Consider the following 19,279-nt stretch of genomic DNA (forward strand, 5'->3'; position numbering starts at 1 on the left):
CTTACAACATCATTTTCAGTTTTAAAGAGACCTACATTCCTTTTCCCAAGTGTAATTTTAGAAGTTTGTTTATGCTGAACTTGGTAGTCCTCCTTTCAAATTTCTATTTGCATTTCTTGTCCATTTTGCTGATTTATAAACTTCTCCCATTTGGCAGGATCTGTGCCAGTCTTTATATTTTTTGTGTGGGTTTCACTTTAAGATTTATCTTTTTGCTTTCCCATCATCCATGGCTTGCTTCTTTGGCAATTAAATTATTTTTCCCTCGAGCATATAAACATTCTGTATCACATTAGATTCAGCTTTGAGTACCTCCCACAGCCATTTTAACAATGAACAGGCTTTTTCCTGTTGATTATGGACAGTTTATTTCATTTTGTTGAAGTCAGCCTTAGAAATTGTTTTACTTCCCTTTCTGTCATACTAGAATACAACAGATTGATAGGTTTAAGGTTTACAGCTGAACATCTGTGGGTGATTGCTTCAGTCATTGGGTGGTGTGGGGTTGAGGAATGTTGCACAGTTGGACTCGATGCTGAAACACCACCTTATTTCTGGTGTGCTAGACAAGAGGTAGGATAGCATTGGTCACATACCCTGAAATTCTATGCAAGGAATTTATCATTCACTGTGCTCTAGCTTGGAAACAGTACCAAATGTACGGATGACAAACATGTCAAATTCTGGAGTCCACAAAATAACCTGGAAATGGAAGTCATCACTACATTGATGTAACCAAGAAAAAAATCAGGATTGTGAAATTAAACTTCAAGGCGTAAGTGTTTGGAAACTTATACAGGGCTTTGGTGTTTAAAATAACTGCATCACCACCCATATCTTGTTATCTTTCATTGAAGGATGAAACGCTATTTAAGTTCTCTGCCCATGTACACGTTGCATAAATTGCATTTCTTCCAGATTACAGATGCCGCTCAATTCCAGCACATTCTGGTTTCTAAGATTTCCCAAATGGGGGAGAAGATAATGCATGGGAAATTGTGGGATAGTGTAGGAACCTTTACGAAATTTCCCAATGTCCTTTCCACTCCTGCAAGTGTGCAAAATTACATATACATGCCTTCTAATAGAGTTAAGATATATGACTACTTGGGGAAGGAGAGCAATGATTGGGATTTACAAAGTTTAGGCAACTGTTGTGTGCTTCAGAGTCAAGTAATCAGAATTCTCAGAACATAACCAACAATACTGTCATTTCTAGCTCCAGGTAATTGTAAACCAGGTCACCACAAAACACTCCAAAGCACTGATGACAACTGATGGGGTGGGCTGGGTCATTAGTACAAACTGGGATTCTTTCATTCAGCTCTAGGTAAAGCTGCAAGCAACAACTGGATTGCATACATTTACGTATGCCTATGACAATAAACTCAACATAGACAGTACAGGGCAGCACTTTGGTACACATAATAGAGCCATATTACCTCACAACGTTAGAGACCCTGGGTGCTGTCCATGGGCTTGCATGCTCTACATTGAGTTCATTGGTTTCCTCTGAGGGTGCTGGTCTCCTCTACATTCCAAAGTTGAGCGAATAAGGAAGTTAATCGCGCTCTGTATTTGCCCTACCTTGTAGGTGAGCAGCAGGATCTGGGAGGAGGAGTTGATGAGAATTTGTGGGAGTTGCAGTTAGGCAAGAGTTAAAGATAACTGCCATGCAAGGATATCTGAGGCAGCTGTAGTCAACTGAAAGCAAGTGAGACTGCAGGAGCCACCTCTGCTTATTGCAGACAAGATAGGTGACTGTGGCAGTGTCTAATCAACCCAGACGAGTGGGGCCTCTGAATTGAGACCATTTGCAGAAAGGCCAAGCAATGAAAAACAACGCTTCCCTTTACACAAGGTCTAGGGGAGCCAGAGAAAGATAAGACAGGAATATAATGGAAGAATATGAAACACCCAACAACTATGGGACAATCGCTTTACTAACGTCAAAGCATTATCAGTTGTCAGTTTGTAGTTTCTATTGACTTTTAATATCTCCATTGTGAATGGCAATTTTGATTTTGTACGTAGGAATTCAAACATAGAGCTTACCAAATGGTCAATATCTGAAACTGATAGCCAATTCTGTATAAAAATTGCAATTTTCTGTCCTGGCTTCAGAACCAGGTAGTGACAGGAGCTGTTCTCCTTGTGGACAGGTAAAATAAATCATGGTTCAGCAGTAAATGTGTGCGTGTGTTCTGTGTCCAGTTATCGGCTACAACTGCTTGGAGGTTCCACCAAGATGGCTAACCCTTCACTTTGTTACACAGGAGAATGGAATTCAGCCCCTGTAGTTGATCAGTCCCAAATCCTCAGTTGCTCGTATCTGAGCAAGGGACTGAGACCGCTGCGGAATTGCAAACTTCCTCCCATGTGCAGTAGTCAAGGTCCAATACCTCAGTTGTCAAAGCGAAGTAGGAAAGCCGCAGTATAAAGAAAAAGGTAGGATCCCACCTGAACACATTAAAAATGGGGTACCCTCTGTGGTCTGGTTTGGTTCCCACAGGAGCTCCATAAGTGTGTGGTTAAAAAAAAAAGGAATTTTGAAATGTGTTTGTATGTATATGTGTGCATAGTGTGGAAGTCCCTTGTCCTGTACCTCTTAAGCAACATTGGTAGGGTGCATGTTTGTGTATTATGGACCAGGAAACATTAAGTATGTTGAGAAGTATTCTATACAGATGGAATGGACTACTTGAGTGGTTGCAGTTGTGTTGTTCATGAAAGGAAAATGTAAGAAAACTGTAGGGTAGCCTGTGTTTGTTCAATCTAGATGTAAAAAGCAGAGAATGTGAATCAAAGTTAAATGTAGAAACGACACAGAAAGAACAGACAAGGTAAAACAGTGTTGACCTCGGCGATTAAAAAAAGAATCTACTGGCACCAGACTCTGAAAATGAACTATATGCTGTACCCTGCTTTCCCAGGCAGTGTTTCAACAAGGCCCACGCCTCAAGTACTCGATGAAGCATGTCAACACTACAGGAGACAGAAGACAGAGGGGTGCAGAGAGGATGAGCGATATGTAATTTAAATAAACCCTGAGCTGATCTAGTAGGAGCTCTAACAAAATTTGTCCCTCGCATTGTAGATTGGCATAAAAATAAAGTGTTGTGACAGGAGACAATGATGTTAATTAATATGTTGAACACACGCGTAAATGTTTTCAAAAGTATTCTGGGTTCACTCTAGAAGAGGGGACACCCATCTTAATACATGTTATTGTAAATAAGTTGCAACCTAGGTAAAGGAAAACATATACTGTTACTTGTGTGAGTTGAGAGAGTTAAGCAAAATTGTGAGTGTTTTACAATATTGCCAAAAACAACTACAACATCAAAGGATTAAAGCTAAGGGGAATGGGGACAATACTTGAGTGACACTTCCTGGGTTGCTCCACTACAGCCTCTGGACAATTTTTTACATTGCTTTATAAGCATTGCGACAGCTGTCCTACACAATTTGAATGTCATTTTAACTTGTAGCTTAGTTTTACATTTAACTAAATTGACAGCAACCAAATTTTGGCTAATCATTACCAGATTAATTTCCGCTTAATATTTCACTGTAGACTTCAGTTTAACATTACCTGCTTTCTACACATATGGCTCATGTGACCCACTTGTAACTGATGCTATTTTTGTTTCGAACAGTGTAGATATATTTTAGATAATGTCATTCTAAATGTATGATTTTTATAGTTCTTTGACTCATGTCAATAAACATGAAAATGGGACTGTGGGCATGGAAGGAGTAGAACACAGCGACGTCTGCGAGGGGTATGTTTATGCCTGTAGACTGCTTGGCCACTGGGCTCAAAGTGCCTCAGTGCAAAGGCAATTTTGATAATAGTTTCTGCCTCCACCATCACCAACACCATAGATGATGCAATTTACTTTAGATTATCCTTTCCCAAATTGTACTTAAGAACTTGTACAATTTAAATTCTGCCAGTTGTACAATGCCACCTGATGTAGGCCCTATATTATTTTCTTGACTGCTGCAATACAGGGAAAAAAATCTTTCTGGATATGTGGTGTGTTTGCCTCATATAGTAGCTAAAGGTAGCACAGCTACCGTCCCTCCTGTTCTGATCAAGCAGCAGAAACTTAACTAAAGCCAGCATCCTTGCAGCTGGTGCTGCTGTAGACTTTTACACTGAATTTAGGATTAGCACACGACAAAGTACAATTATGGAAACTACTTGGGTTTCTCACCTCTTCAGAACTCCGATAAAACATGGTGAACTGACAATGAACTTTTTCCTGTTTTGTAATTACCTACTGCAATTGCTGTTATTAACTATGTGGTTCATACTAACAGGAAGGATGAGATAACTAGAGGGAACAAACAGGCTGACTCTGTTGCTAAGACAGCGAGAGCAGATCTTTACAGCTACGTAGTGTGATCAGGCTGCCAACACTTTCCAAATTCTTTGATGAACTTATACAATTACAGCATGATGCATCGGTAGATGGAAAAGGTTTTATGAACTCAAGCATACTATATGCAAGGCTATAAAGGATGATAGGTATAATTGAAAGTGAGAGATTCTCAACCATAGCAAGAAAAGTAGCAGCAACTGTATGATTTGCCAGAGACATAATCCAGAAAGACACTGCCAGTATCTGCCACTGCTGGGCCCTTGCATCTATCTCCAAATAGATTTTATGCAATTACGTAAATGTATGGGTTCTGATTAAGCACTTGTGATTGTGTTCGCTAACTCTATGGGTAAGAACTGTGCAACATAGAGGAATGATGCTGTAAGAATTTCAAGTGATAACAGTCCCCACTTTACCGGTGTTGACAAAAGACTCTCAATGTAAACATCACTTAACCTGCCCTTACCAACCTCAATCTTATGGGGCAGCTAAAAGACAGAATGGGACCCTGAAATGCAGGTTAGCTACACTGCATGACAAGACCAAGCTGAAGTGGCTAGAGGCGCTTCCACTGGCCCTCGTGACAATGCACTGTGCTCTGAATAGTTGTAAAAGGCCTCTCTCAATGGTGAACATTGACTTCTCTAACCTGTTAATGCCCCTCCTCCCCTTCTTACCCCATCTCTAACGTATTTAGTTGTTTGCCTGTTCTCCATCTCCCTCTGGTGCTCCCCTCCCCTCCCCCTTTCTTTCACCCGAGGCCTCCCATCCCATGATCCTTTCCCTTCTCCAGCTCTGTATCACTTTCGCCAATCACCTTTCCATCTCTCAGCTTCATCCCACACCCCCAGTTTTCTCCTATCATATCACATTTCCCCCTCCCTCCACTACTTTCAAATCTCTTACTATCTCTCCTTTCAGTTAGTCCTGACGAAGGGTCTCGGCCCGAAACGTCGACAGTGCTTCTCCTTATAGATGCTGCCTGGCCTGCTGTGTTCCAGCAGCATTTTGTGTGTGTTGTTTGAATTTCCAGCATCTGCAGATTTCCTCATGTTTGCTCTCTCCACATGAGAGTTTTGGACTTGCCAGTTGTCCCTCTCCTTTTAATTAAATAGATGAACATCCATAGTACGAGTGGAAGAATGCTGCAGAATTATAGAACACTAACACAAGTATTAAAGGTTCCCATCCACAGCTTCCTGAAGCTCAGAAGATCATACTGGCTGCAGAATGCCACCCCAGCCAGCTGGGAAATTGGGTACAGGTGAGAGCCTACTGACAAAAAAAAACAGCCTGGAGCCTTGCTAGGAGGGTCCATTCCATTCCAAGAGTTGCAGACCATATATTCAAGAAAAGCTGACATAGATACATGCCTCTCAGTCGTGCCACTGGACCAGGAAACAGGTGACCAGAAGAACACTGGGCTGATGGACTGAATTCATGATTTTCACCTTAAGCATTCACTTATTCTCCTTGTAGTCAAGTAAAATAAAGTATGATTAAGCAGTAAATGTCCGTGTGTTCCGAGTTCAGTTATTGGCGAGGACAAATTCAGGGAAGGATGAGTGCAGGGATAGTGTAATCGACTGGTTACTGGTTAGTGCTGAAAGGCCTTTAATTGTGAAATGTATGTCTATGATGTTATGATTCTGTCAATTAGGAAAGCTGGCCATCACGCTGCTCGTATTGTTAAACCATTTACAGATACAGGAAAAACTGGTATCCAGTTTTTTTAATATTTTAAGTGCTCATAAGCAGAATAAGGTGCCAGAATCCTTTTCAACAAAAGAGTTGTTAGCATCTATGATACTATTGATTTATTTCATACTTCCTGGATACGCGGATCTTTAAAACTCGTTTTTTATCTTTAAGCAACCATGCTTTGAACAAAAATCCACAGATACTTCCTGACCAGATGAGCATTTCAACATTGTTTTTATTCCAGATTCCCAATCCCATGTGCATAAATAAGTGTTTCCTGATGTCACTCTGGAATGGCTCAATAATTTTAAAGGTTAAGTCCCCATGTCCTCCATTCCCCAACCACTAGAAAAAGGCAACACTCAATACCACTCTCTGAAATCCTTTAATATCTTAAAAAAACTCTCATCTCAGCCTTTGATCTCCTATACTACAGGGAATACAAGCCTAGTCCAATCCACTCTGTTCATTTTAACTCATTCAGCCCTGTCACTGCTTCACTCAATCTGTTCTTCAGTATCTCCTCCCTGTTGTGCACCTTGTCTGTTCTCACCATAATCTCATGTAACACAAAATCTCCACACCTCTGGGATAAAAGAAAACAGTACATTTTCAATTACTTATCAATTACTTTTGATATTCTCTTCTTGGATTTACTAATTTCTCTACTTGGATTCAACATTTCATTGTTCCATGGTTTCTGATATCACCAATTTCTCATTCTAAGGAGTCATTTCTCATTCACTGTTCTGTTTGATGCTGTTACCCTCCATTTCCCTTAGAAACAAAAATCAGTCTTGAAAATACTCAATGACTAAGCATCCACAGCTTGCAGTTCAGAAAATTTTAAAGACTTATAACCTTCAGCTTAGGATTCTTTCAAGCACTAAATGATAAGCCCTCAATTTCCTACAATTCTCTAATCTTTTAAAAATCATGTTTTTTTTTCCTTTTTGCACACCCAGGGGACTTTTCAAAGAAAATGCAAGTGAGGATGATAAATTTCAACTTAGACAGCCTTAAAAGCCAGTGAGCACATTTACAAACTTACACAATCAGAAATCAAACCACATGGCTTACAGTTGACGATAACAAATTTGTGAAAGGATATTGACCAGTCGGATCACATACTTGCTAAAAGGGATGCTCCTTTCTCTATTTAAGCAGAGCAAAACACAAAAGCAGTTCAAGCTGAGGCCCTTCATCAAGACCGAATCTTGGCGAAGGGTCACAGCCCAAAACGTCGAGAGTTTGTTTCCCTCTAAATTATTGCTAAATTATTCCAGCATTTTGTGTCTGCTGCTCTAGATCTCCAGGATGTGTAGAATCATACGTTCAAAGGTCCAATTTAATGTCAGAGGAATGTATACAATACACAACCTGAAATGCTTTTTCTTCGCATTTCTAGGGTTTTTGACTTTTAAAACACAGTTTCTAATTAACTAAAGTAGCTCTATAGTGAAAGCATACACCTACATAATTTTAAAGAATACGTACAGCTGTCAGCACACTTTTTATGTGATTCTGTAATAGGTGCAGTGCAAATAAATATTAAGACACTTTGAAAATGTTTGAGCAATAGCAACACATGGAACAAATGCCTTAAATCTTATGAGGTTGTCTATATCAATCTTCACGTGAATGGCAGCACTAATGCCTTGTAACATTCATGCTTGTCCTATTTGCAGTATTTCACTATATATAAGATGGGAAACTTATTGGGAGAGACAGCAGGAAAGTATCAGTGCCTCTCCCCTTGAAACTTCTAAAAGGAAAACTAAAATCAAAATTTAAGACAAGGTTTTGGACCTCAGTATTGCTTAATCATTTTTAGGGGTACTTAGGTAATTTGAATCTAAATTAGGCTGGCATTCTAAGTAAACAAGTCAAAACCAAATAAATGATGAGGATACATTATTTGTGTTTTAGAGACCATTCACATTCCTTGAGCTTTTTGCAAATATGTTTAAAAGTCTATCTGCAGTACAGGTTAAACACTTGCATCTCTTTAAGATTACTAAAACTAAAAGTTATGCTGATTGCGATGAACAGTTTTATTAAATTGCATCCTTTGAATGATGAACTGACTGAGTCGTCTTTTTTCTTGAGGGTATTCTATAGCTGCGCAGCTCAATTCACAAAGCACTCGATTTCCATGTGGATATCAGAACATCATTTCTGCAGCTAACACCATTCTATTTCCAAGTTAGCCTACAGGGTATCAAAGTACTGAGTGCCATTTTATCCAGACTGCCATTAGTTCCTGCAGTTCTCTGTGACAGAGCAACATAGTCTCAGGACTAAGCTTCAGTACATAATTGAACTATTCCCCTGTCATCCACTGATGTTCATCATGCTTCAGCTTGTTGATAACATGTACTTAAAGCCTGTGGTAATCCATCTGAATAACAATGAATGTTTTTTTGTGCTAATTTGAGCATTATACTGATGGTAATGTTGTCCTATTTTGGATATGCATAATGCATCTGACTGCACAACTAATGCAGGTCAAAACCTGGATCAGGTGACAAATTACGCTCACTCTAAAAACAAACAATGGAAATCTGAAAATTTACACAGTAGGTTAACGAGCACTAACAGAGAGGGAAAGTATGCTAGGATTCAGATTGTTATAGACTACACAGCACGTAGTACACCTATGTCCTTTTGCTCTTTAATGCTTCCCAAGGCCCTTGCATTCATGGTGCATGCCCTTCCCTAATTTGACCTCCCAAAATTAACTCACACTTTTCAGAGTTAAACTCTATCTGCTTTTGCTCTGCCCAATTTGCCAGTTATCAACATCATTCTGTAGCCCAAGATTATCCTCCTCACCAGCTCCAATTTTCACGTCTTCTGCTTATTCACTAATCATACCTACAAGTTTCACATCCAAATCGTAAATTGTTGTAATGAACAGCAAGGAACTCAGCAGATACTTGTGGTGACACACACAAAATGTGGAGGAACTCAGCAGGCCTGGCAGTATCTATGGAAAAGAGTACAGTTAAAGCTTTGAGCTGAGAACTTTCAGCTGGACTGGAGAAAAAAAGGTGAGCAGTAGAGTTAAAAAGGGGGGGGGGAGAGAAACACAATGTGATAGGTGAAACTGGGAGGGGGTGAATTAAAGAGCTGGGAAGTTGATTGGTGAAAGAGATACTTGGCTGGAAAAGGAGGAATCTAATAGGAGAGGACAGAAGGTTATGGATGAACAAAAAAGAGCGGGAGGTGGAGAGGAGCACCAGATGGAGGCGATGGGCAGGCAAGGAGAGAGCGAGAGAGAGAGAGAGAGAGAGAGAGAAGGGGATGGGAAATGATGAAGGAGTGGTACAATATTAGTCACTATCTTTGAATCACAAAATCTGGAATATTCTGCCTATGGGGTTACTCGAGGCAGGGACCCACACAAAATAGTTACCTATTACTCTGAAAAGGCACACAAAGATCAATGGCAATAGCGATGGCTTGGCCAGTATGCCCAGATCCCAAAAAAATGAAGTCATGCAACTCTGGTTGTTGAAGAAATGAAATCAATTTGATAAGACAAAATATTTCTTCATCAATGAGTGGAATATTTGAAAGCACATTTCCTGAGTTGCAGGACGTTGACTGCTATTGGATTGGTATATTGAAGGTTATGGTTGAGGTAGATGGAGGGATGTTGTCAATAGTCTCTCTTATCATTCTGTTGTCATTCCAGCAGAACTATTAACACCAAGACATCGAGAAGCAGTGCCTCAGAAAGGCAGCATCCATTTTCAAGAACCAACCCTCCGCACCAAATCCTCCCATCAGCCAGGACATGCCCTCTTCTCATTGTTATTGTCAGGAAGGAGGTACAGAAGCATGAAAGCACATACTCAGCGATTCAGGAAAAGCTTCTTACCCTGTGCCGTCTGATATCTAAATAAACACTGAACCTATGAACACTACCTCACTTTTTAAAATTATTTCTGCTTTTGCATGACTATTTTTAATTTAACTATTTAGCATACATATATACTTACTATAATTCATTTAAGTTTCTATGTTTATCATGAATTGCATTGTACTGCTGTCACTAAACTAATGAATTTCACAACATATGCCAGTGATATTAAACCTGATTTTGATTCCGACCTTGTTGGTTTGAAAGTGCCCACTGACAAGTGTTTTAGAATCACAAGGTTGCACTTGTCAGGCAAGACTATAAAATGTTCACATACGCAAGCTGTGATTGGAAATGCATGTTTGAATTTCCAGAGTGGCAAGATTCAATCCACAATCATAACTGCATTCAAATCTTGAGGGTGTGGGGGCTGGGGAACACATTGACTTCTACACACAACACTGAAAAAGTGTCACTCTGCATTGAAACTCATAAGCCATTATTCTCCTTCAGACTCCTCTCTTGGGATTTGAGGGTTACCGGAGAAGTCAGCATCAAATTACCCTTGACCCCAGGCTGCTGGTGACCCTAGCCAGTTGCAGTCCTTCTTGTTGAAATTCTCCCACTGTGCTCAGTGAAAAAAAGGATGATTGATTTACAAAGCAGATTGGCGTTTCACTTGCAGTCGCAGTGCTGCTAATGAACTGACACTTCCCCATGGAAAACAGAAAATGCTGGAAGCAGCAGGTCTTCAATCTGAATTTTTTCTGTAGATGCTGTCTGACCTGCTGCATGTCTCCAGCACCTTCCGCTTTTACTTCAGAGTTTGAGCGGCTGCAACTTTTCAGATTTTCATTTTCTTTTGCCCTAGTACCCTGTTTACAATTTAGTGTATGTCAAATGCCTTCATGCCATTCACAATTTACACAACAAAGCCCATGCTCAATTACGTATATATACTGCAACTGACATGACAAAATCACATGCGTGGCTAATGAAAAGCAACCGTGGCTCAAACAGCAAACCAAGCTTGTTCTTTGAACGTATGTCGTGAACACTCAACTACCTGACATTCCACCAGACATTAAGGGCTGCAGGATATTTCCTTTTGAGAAAAAGAGTAAATATAAATAATACGTACAAGTTTCTGCATTTAACAATTAAATAGAGTCATGATCTTCGCCTACTGTAGCCATGCATGCATTGTGATAAAGATGGAATTCATTAACTGGAATGAGGTACATCACATAAGGAATAACATGTGGCAGATTTTCTCAAAACTCAATAAAATATACAGCAGTTTTTCCCCTCATCAACAGGCCAACTGCAAACATGAAAATTGTCTGGGCTGTCTATCACATGGATATTACAAAACTGTCTTCCATCGTCACTATCAAAAACAATGTAGGTGCAGGGACTCCGCATGACAGAGTTCCCATCAACCTGTGCTAATTTCATCTTCGGTTGTAGGGTTCCTAACAGTGACAACACAGCAGGAAATTTAAATGGAAAGGAATAGTCAAGAAACAAGTATCTTCATCCTTTCTTGTGCACTTGACACATATAAAGGAATTTAAATACTTATGCCACTGGAAATGCATTTGCAAGCATCTATTGGATGTCAGCATAGAGTTTGATGGTAAAGTATGATTCATCCAATAATGACATGACTGAAGATCTGTTTTTGTAACAAGCTTAAACTGCATTTGCCATCAGTTTTCTTTGTAACATCAGAGCAGACTTAGCTGGCTATTTACCATATGGGTTCCTAAATAATCTTTACAGTACTCTATTATAAAGGAATTTGCTATTCTTCTCACCCACTCTCATTTTAGTTATCAATACTGAACTAAAAGATGATAGCAACTCCTCTAACATTATCTTGCACCCCAAGTACGGCTTCACAACTGTCTTCCTTTTGCCATGGATATCTCAAGGCACCAGGGCTAAAAGCAAAATTCAGATATTATTTTAAGCTTTGATGTGAAAGAAAAGCAGGGTACTAAAAAGAAAAACAGTTTAATTATACCTGAAAACACAAATTCTTCACTGAAAAACAAATCAATATTTGCACTTCAACAAAACCTCTGATCAGTTCTTCATAATGTTGTGTTTATATGCAAGTAATGAATAGGGGAATTACAGATTTTCTTGTATGGATGAGCCTACTTTTCCTAAAACACATCCCAATTCTGCATTTGTATGTCTCATACATCCTCTAAGAAACTGACTTGATTCCCTTTACAGCATTCCTGTTTCTCATGATCATGGAGCCCAAATCAGATTTCAAACAAAAAAAAAACTTCCCTTGCTAACTTGCTATCAATCTTTCAGTTACACAGGTACACCTATATGGAGCAGTTTTCTGCATTGTTGACGGAGTTATTTAGTTTGATTATAGCAGTAATTGATGCACGTCTTTGGTAACAGTTGTTCCTTCATGTACATAGGTAGCAAGTGTTTTGTACTTAGTCCCAGCACACACGTCATGCCCAGATACCCTCGCCTGAACCACTCTCTCTACTTTGGAGGGACAAAATATTACCCAGCAAACTCTGTTGAAATAAGTGTGGGCAGAGAGTTTCAAGAATTGCTTGATTTGTGGTCCATACATAAATATTTAAACTGCTGAAACAGAATGGATTACAGAACACTTCAGAGAATCAGAGAAAAACTTAGCATCTTACTTTCTTGAATCCACAAATCCAACAGAGTTAATGGTAGTCCCTTCTGGCTTTTTCCAGCCTATTAAATATTTGCTGGTGGCTCCTTGGCGAGGATAAAATGTTCTGGGCCCAGATGAGGAGGATGAATGGTGTGACGCCTGGGGTGAAGGAGTTGGCTGGGTCTCATCGTGGGGTGAACTCCTACTGTGTGTAAAGACCACTGGACTAATGGAATGCCTTGAACTCAGAGTACTGGAAAATAAATAAATTCCCCATTACAAGGAGTATGCATTTTGAAAATGAAGAACTTGCTTCTCATAAGTTGGCCATTGCATGGATCCACTGTTTTAGTCAAAATATCACCTTTAGTCTACATATTTTCCCTTCTTAAAATAAATTATTGATGTTTTTAAATTACTTACAATGATCTGAATTGTCTAAGAACAGATTGCTCACTAACTTGCAGTGGAAAAATTTGCATGGTGTGCAAACATGGATGACAACTGTTGACAGCAGGCAGGGAATGGTCTTCACCTTTTACAGAGGTTGATTTGTTATCCTCAGCTGCACATTAACAACTTGACTGAACGTGGTCAAACACTGTATGTCATTAATAAGGATTCTGTTTGTTCAAAGACCTCGGATGGATGTATAAGCATATAAATGGACAATGAAGAGGGATATGAGTTTAAAGAAAAAGTCCCAGAGCTTGAGACAATGTGAAGGAAGACATGCGAAGAAAGGAGATTTTCTTGAGGAAAATAGCCATGATGATATAAACCTGTCAAATAAAGGACTGGAACCACTTTAGACTGGTAAAGACAAGGGTGACAGGTAAATGGCAGTCAGTGCAAAATATGTAAATAACTTTCCTTTGCGAACTGTTCCGACCAGAATTAACCTGCAAGTTATTAATCAAATTGTAATATTAAATGGCAAAATGAATGACTTCAGGCAAATGAGCCAAATTATACATTTTTAACACATATCAATTATATTGTCATGCTGAACACAACATGCTTTCACAAAATATATAATGATTTTCATGTAAATTATATACACATTAGATGTTTTCTCTGAACAATTATGTATTTCTAACACACTATCTGTTGTTATGATGTGTGGTGATTCTCATGCATTACCAGGCGAAGGAGTGATGGAAATGCAACCAAAAGGGAAGCAAATATTGGAAGAAGATTTAACTACTCATTTCCAGCTACATTACCGCCATGACATTGCAAAGGTGGTTATGCTTGATTACTCTCTCAGAGATCCAGCCATGAAAACTTAGACACATGCTCACACTTTGGAAAAGGCCAGAACAGGCACATTACCTTCTGCCAAATGCACCTTTTTTTTGTAAGTGTTTCGTGTGGCTGAAGGAAGAGGAGTTTGCCAGTCTTGACGGGCTGTCACCAAGGCTATTAAGAGTAGATGAGAAACTGGGACAAACTCAGAAGAAACACAAACGACACATAATCACAAATTAATTACCTGGACTGAGAGGAGGTATCACTGAGGCTATACGCTCTGCTTTCTTGAGCTGATGCACTTGAAACACTATGGACCAACCCTCCGTAACATCTGCTTACACTTTCTGTGCTTAGTGCCGGTGAGAGTGCGCCCCTCCTCTCATAACTGTGGGAGCCTCGATCTCCTAATCTGCTGCAGTGCATGCCATTGTCATTTGGACCAGGCCAAGGAGAAGTCGCTTTCTCTTTTGTTGGTGCAGATCTCAAAGAATTTGTTGGAGCAGCTGGGGTTCCTGCGGACAGCATGCTGCCATGACATGGCCCGTAAGAGGTTGTATCAATGCCACTGTCTGCAGATGTACCCTGAATGTAGTTATAACCATTTAGTTCAGATTCCGTCCTGTCCCCTGTGTCATACCATTTCTCATCACTGTGAGCACTTGAAGCATTGCTGGAAAGTGTGTTGCTGCTTGAATGGCTTGAATATTGAGCTTCAGACTAGAAAGCAGAGAAGGAAATAGCATCATTGGTCAAGACTCTAAACTATTTAATAACTACAGTTTATTTAACATAATGCAGAGTTCAAAACATACCATCTAAAAGATGATCTGTACCCGAATTCTTAAAAACAAGACTTCAGGTCAGTTAATAACCTCATAATTGTCTATCAACCTGAATGTTTTAACTATAAGATACTAAATCATAATAACCTCCATTTTTAAAAAATCAGTGTACCATGATGCTATTGAGTGATAATGAGAGTACTCCAAATGTCAGGAGGGACCAAAAATGCTAGGACATAATGCAATGTTTCTGTACCAGTGTACGTGAGATGGGAGGGAAGTGGATGGGAGAAATAACTGATTCACATAAAACACAATGTTTCAGCAATGCAGTGTCTATTCAAGGTAAAAATTGTGGAATGCTCTATGCTTTGCATTGAATTCAAATAGTCTCAAGATATTCTTCTCTTGCCTCCTCTTTGTAGGCAACCCTGGACTGTAAAGACAATAATTCAAAAGTTATTGCCATAAACAAATATTCTTTAAGCAATTTTCCTTACAGAAATGGCTGGTTCATCGCTGCTCCATTGCCATGTGGAAAAAAAATCAATCCTTCATTACATAGTACGAGACAATGGAGGGTGACTAAGTACATTTCTTCATTTGATTTGTCAAGCTCTTTGCTTTAACATTTTGTGGTTGCCAGGTGGATAAAAAGTTTTAGCAATACAACTTTTTTCATGTTATGCAGTTTATTGGGGCGGAATGGAAAAAGGAATGTGAGGCTACATATGAAAGCAATAACATTTAATTTGAGTGTATTTAACCCAGTGAAGTGTCTTCTTTCCTTAAATCACTTCACTTTTCTTTCCTGGTACCCCAAAGGGTTTTGCCTTGTGAGCCTGTATATTCTGCTGTTTTTCTCTTCCTTCGACGTTTTGTATATTGAATTTCTGTCAACTTTGTAAGCAATGTTTTAAAATGATAATTTCTAAAATAAACTTTTGAGCACTTTGTGCATTTCAATCTACCACTTGTATGAACTGACCCACATCTCAAATCATTTGAGTTTGCCACTTTCCTACTGTCTATGCACTGCCCATGAGGAAAGTACTTGAGAAAATATGCTTTCTGTAATTCATTCCCTTGGCTTTGCTTCCTCGTCCCTTCCTTTTTTATGAAAGGAAACTCACCACCATGAATGCAGATTAGGATCTTTTTAAACTTGGGCATTCCCCTACTCAGCCTTCTTTGTCAAGACATTATAATGTCACGTCAAAGAATGTGGCAAAACCTGAGCTCCAAGTAGTAACTCAAAAACGTAATTAGTACAAACAACCAGGAATAATAATATATCCTCTTTTTTTTAGCAGACTGAGATGTACAGAGCCCAAGGTTCATTTTCAGGAGGTGCAAAGAAGCTGTTTAACAAGCTGTTTCATCAAACGTCAACATGTCAAATCGAACACTGTTACCTCGAAAACCACTACAAGGCTTTCAATAATTTTCTGTGTATTAAGAGTTGGAAGCATCTATAAACATAGCAGGCCTTCACAGTTTGTTCTGCACAACAAGTCTTTAAGAAGGCTGAAGATGGAGGCATGGGGTGGATGGGGAGCAGAGATCACTCCTATTATGCTGGCACCGACATAAACCTGGCACATAGGAAGTTTTAACTTGTTTACCTGTCCATGTTTGACTGGTGAAACGTGGTCCACAACTTCCTGCCTCACCAGTCTCCCACCGGGGCTATCTCTGAGTGCAGATGTTACCTTCGACACCGACGGGATATGCCAAGTTGGCTCTGAAATATATTTCAATACTTTTTTTTAAAAAACTATTAGAGGATTTCTTCTTCCTCTGACCCAAGTGTGATTCGTAAACATTCCCAGCTTTAATTAGATTTTAAACTGGCAGAGCAAGGAAGCTAAAGGAGCTGTAATCTCTACTACTGAAGTTATAGAGTACATTTGTGTTGGAAATTGTTGACTGTTGTGGATCCAGAAACTGCTACAATTATAATTTCAGATGTTGCAGTTAATTAATAGAATCTTTTGAAAATGCATTTAGCAGCAGTTTTGTGTGAAGTGTTTTGCAAGTCCCAGAATTGGAAAAACGGGTCAATCTCAAAAGAAGTACAACGGCGTTTTAACCTCTGTACAAAGGAATATTTTTCCAAAACTATGATCACAGTAGAATAGTTCATTGCAGCAAAGAACGTGCATTCTGTTACTCAATGAGGCAACATTTTGGAGAACCACAAGATGACAAGGTAAATACAATTAGACAGCAAATGCAAATTTTTCCGCAGATGCAGATGTAACAAGTATCATAAGAACTATACTGATAGCCCATTCAATCTGTGTACATTCCAAAAACGACCTCACATCAGAGAGGAATGGGCTGCCTCATTGGTTATTCAATACTAATTACCTACTAATGATCAAACACTTCCATGTGTCTCAGCATTAGTATTTGCATGTAAACTGTGAGCTGAGATGCAATATGGCTTTTGTTTCAAAAATACTTCTAATTTGTTAACAGTATTATGTAATAAAAAATTAATGCAAAGTTTGAAAGATATGACAACCTTTTAATATACAATCAAACCTGTTGATCTGTTTATTGATCCAAATAAAGGATTCCTCATTGCAACATTTAAAAAGAAATTCAGTACCTGACTAGGTTATCTTACAAACAATCACAGCTCACCAATCTCATTCTCAGCATTCGATGATTTTATTTCAGATTTATGCCTAGGGCAGTGGGCTGTGCTGTTTTCTCCACAGTTCTGCCTTTAACATATCACTCTGGGGTAAATACATTCTAAAACTAATGGGAAAAAGAAATACTGAAAGATAAAAGCTGATTCTGAAAGCCGAAGCATTAGGTTGATGTTGGCGCCTCTTTGAAATTGGTTACATCAATGATCAGAATTACTATAAAAAATGCAAACAAGATAAAAGTTTCTCCAATGACGACCTCAAAGTTATCATCAATGAAGATGACTCGTGCAAGGAGCCCTTTGCTTGGAAAAACTAGAACATAGACTAAATATTGGTGGATGACCAAATACAATGAAATATGCCCCTAAGCTAGCTGATGATATTGGAAAAGGTGAAAAGCATCTTCAATCATATTCAGGAACATTCACAGCCAGCAAAGTTTGGTTTGATAGATTTAAACATCGCAGTAACCTCCTTGTTGTATGCATCTCTGGTGAAGCAGCAGGTGCAGACAGCAAGGCAGCCCAGGATTTTCCTGCAACACTGAAGGACATAAATGAAATGGATGATTATCCTCCTGAGCTAGTCTTCAATATGCATGAAAGGGGTCTATTTTGGAAAAGAATGCCTTCTTGTATCTTCATCTCCTGAGAAGAGAAACATGCATCTGGGTTCATGGCTGCGAAGAACTGGTTAACTCTCTTGCCAGAAGGCAATGCTAAAGGTGATTTTAAGTTAAAGCCTATGATTGTGTATCACTCTGAAACACCACGAGCAATGAAAGGCATTTAAAGTTAAGTCTACCAGTGATTTGGAAATCAAACAAGAAAGCCTAAGAGATGATTGATGTTTTCCAAAATTGGTTTGTTTCACACTTTTGTCAAGCAGTGAAGTGGCATTGTGAGGATCATGACCTTGAACATAAAGCATTGTTGGTGCTTGATAATGCCCCATGCCACCCTGAGAATCTTGATATGCTTTGGACCTGCATTTCTGAGGAAGTGGTTTACCTTCTACCCAATACAACCACATTACTCCAACCAATGGATCAAGGAGTAATATCGGATTTTAAAGCCTACTACCTTCTTCGCACATTCAGACAACCAGCAGAGGAGACAAAGTCAAAACAAACAATCCATCAGGCCATTTTGACAACATCATGAAAGCTGTAGACAATACTAGAGCAGCCTGGAATGAAGTAACTTCAAACTGCATGAATGGACTGTGGAAGCAGCTATGGCATCCTAGGATTTCAGGCAGAACTAATCGTCCAAAACATAATTGAAGTGGCCAATAAAGCAGGATCAGAGGATGTTATTATGATGGTAATTTTGAAGAGTTACAGCATCCGCATGGTGAGAGCTTTAACAACGAAGAGCTTCAAGAATTCACAGAGCAACGCATCTTGGGAAGCTGAAATCATGGATAAAGAAGAGAAAACACCAGCGAGAAACATCACCACAAAATTCCTCAGCATTAGTATCACCACAATCACAGAAATCAGTAACGACCTTGATTGGGAGCAAAGCAGTGAGGCAAAGAGAGATGTTCTCAGCATGATTCCCTTCTACTGAGAACTGCTTCGTGAAAGGAAATTGGAGAAAAGGCAGTCAAATCTCAACACCTACTTGAAGAAGCAGCCAAAGCTAGAGGAGGACCCACAGCCTGGTCCCTCCTCTAAGATGTAACCACCACCTGATTCCCTCTGCTGCTGCTGCGATGTGTTATAGCTGCACTGATGCACAAGTTAGGCCTATTTGCATGTTTGTTACTCCATGAATTACTGTGCATTCATAAAATAATATCATATATCTCAGGTTCGTTTTTTAAAAATCAGACAGACATGTCCAGTTATGTAATGTTAAAATGATCCCACTTAACACTGATTTACCTGGCGCTCCACCTCCAAGGAACCTCAGTGCTAAGTGGGATCTGAGTGTAATATAAAAAAA

At 39.3% G+C, this 19,279-nt stretch overlaps 1 protein-coding gene across 22 annotated transcripts in view; it reads right to left on the bottom strand.

Moving 5' to 3' along the window:
• Positions 1-19,279, bottom strand: part of sipa1l1 (signal-induced proliferation-associated 1 like 1) — a 392,549-nt gene that overhangs the window by 23,794 nt on the left and 349,476 nt on the right. For 20 of the 22 annotated variants that reach the window (XM_059954439.1, XM_059954380.1, XM_059954404.1 and 17 more), the window contains 3 exons: positions 16,287-16,405; positions 14,121-14,596; positions 12,648-12,878 (listed from right to left, as the gene is read on the bottom strand). In XM_059954439.1, coding sequence (XP_059810422.1) covers positions 12,648-12,878; positions 14,121-14,596; positions 16,287-16,405 — 826 coding nt within the window. The remainder of the gene's footprint in view (positions 1-12,647; positions 12,879-14,120; positions 14,597-16,286; positions 16,406-19,279) is intronic. The other 2 variants (XM_059954480.1, XM_059954471.1) reach the window with 2 other exon arrangements.

This window comes from Hypanus sabinus, chromosome 2 (assembly GCF_030144855.1).
Source record: "Hypanus sabinus isolate sHypSab1 chromosome 2, sHypSab1.hap1, whole genome shotgun sequence".
Lineage (NCBI taxonomy): Eukaryota > Metazoa > Chordata > Chondrichthyes > Myliobatiformes > Dasyatidae > Hypanus > Hypanus sabinus.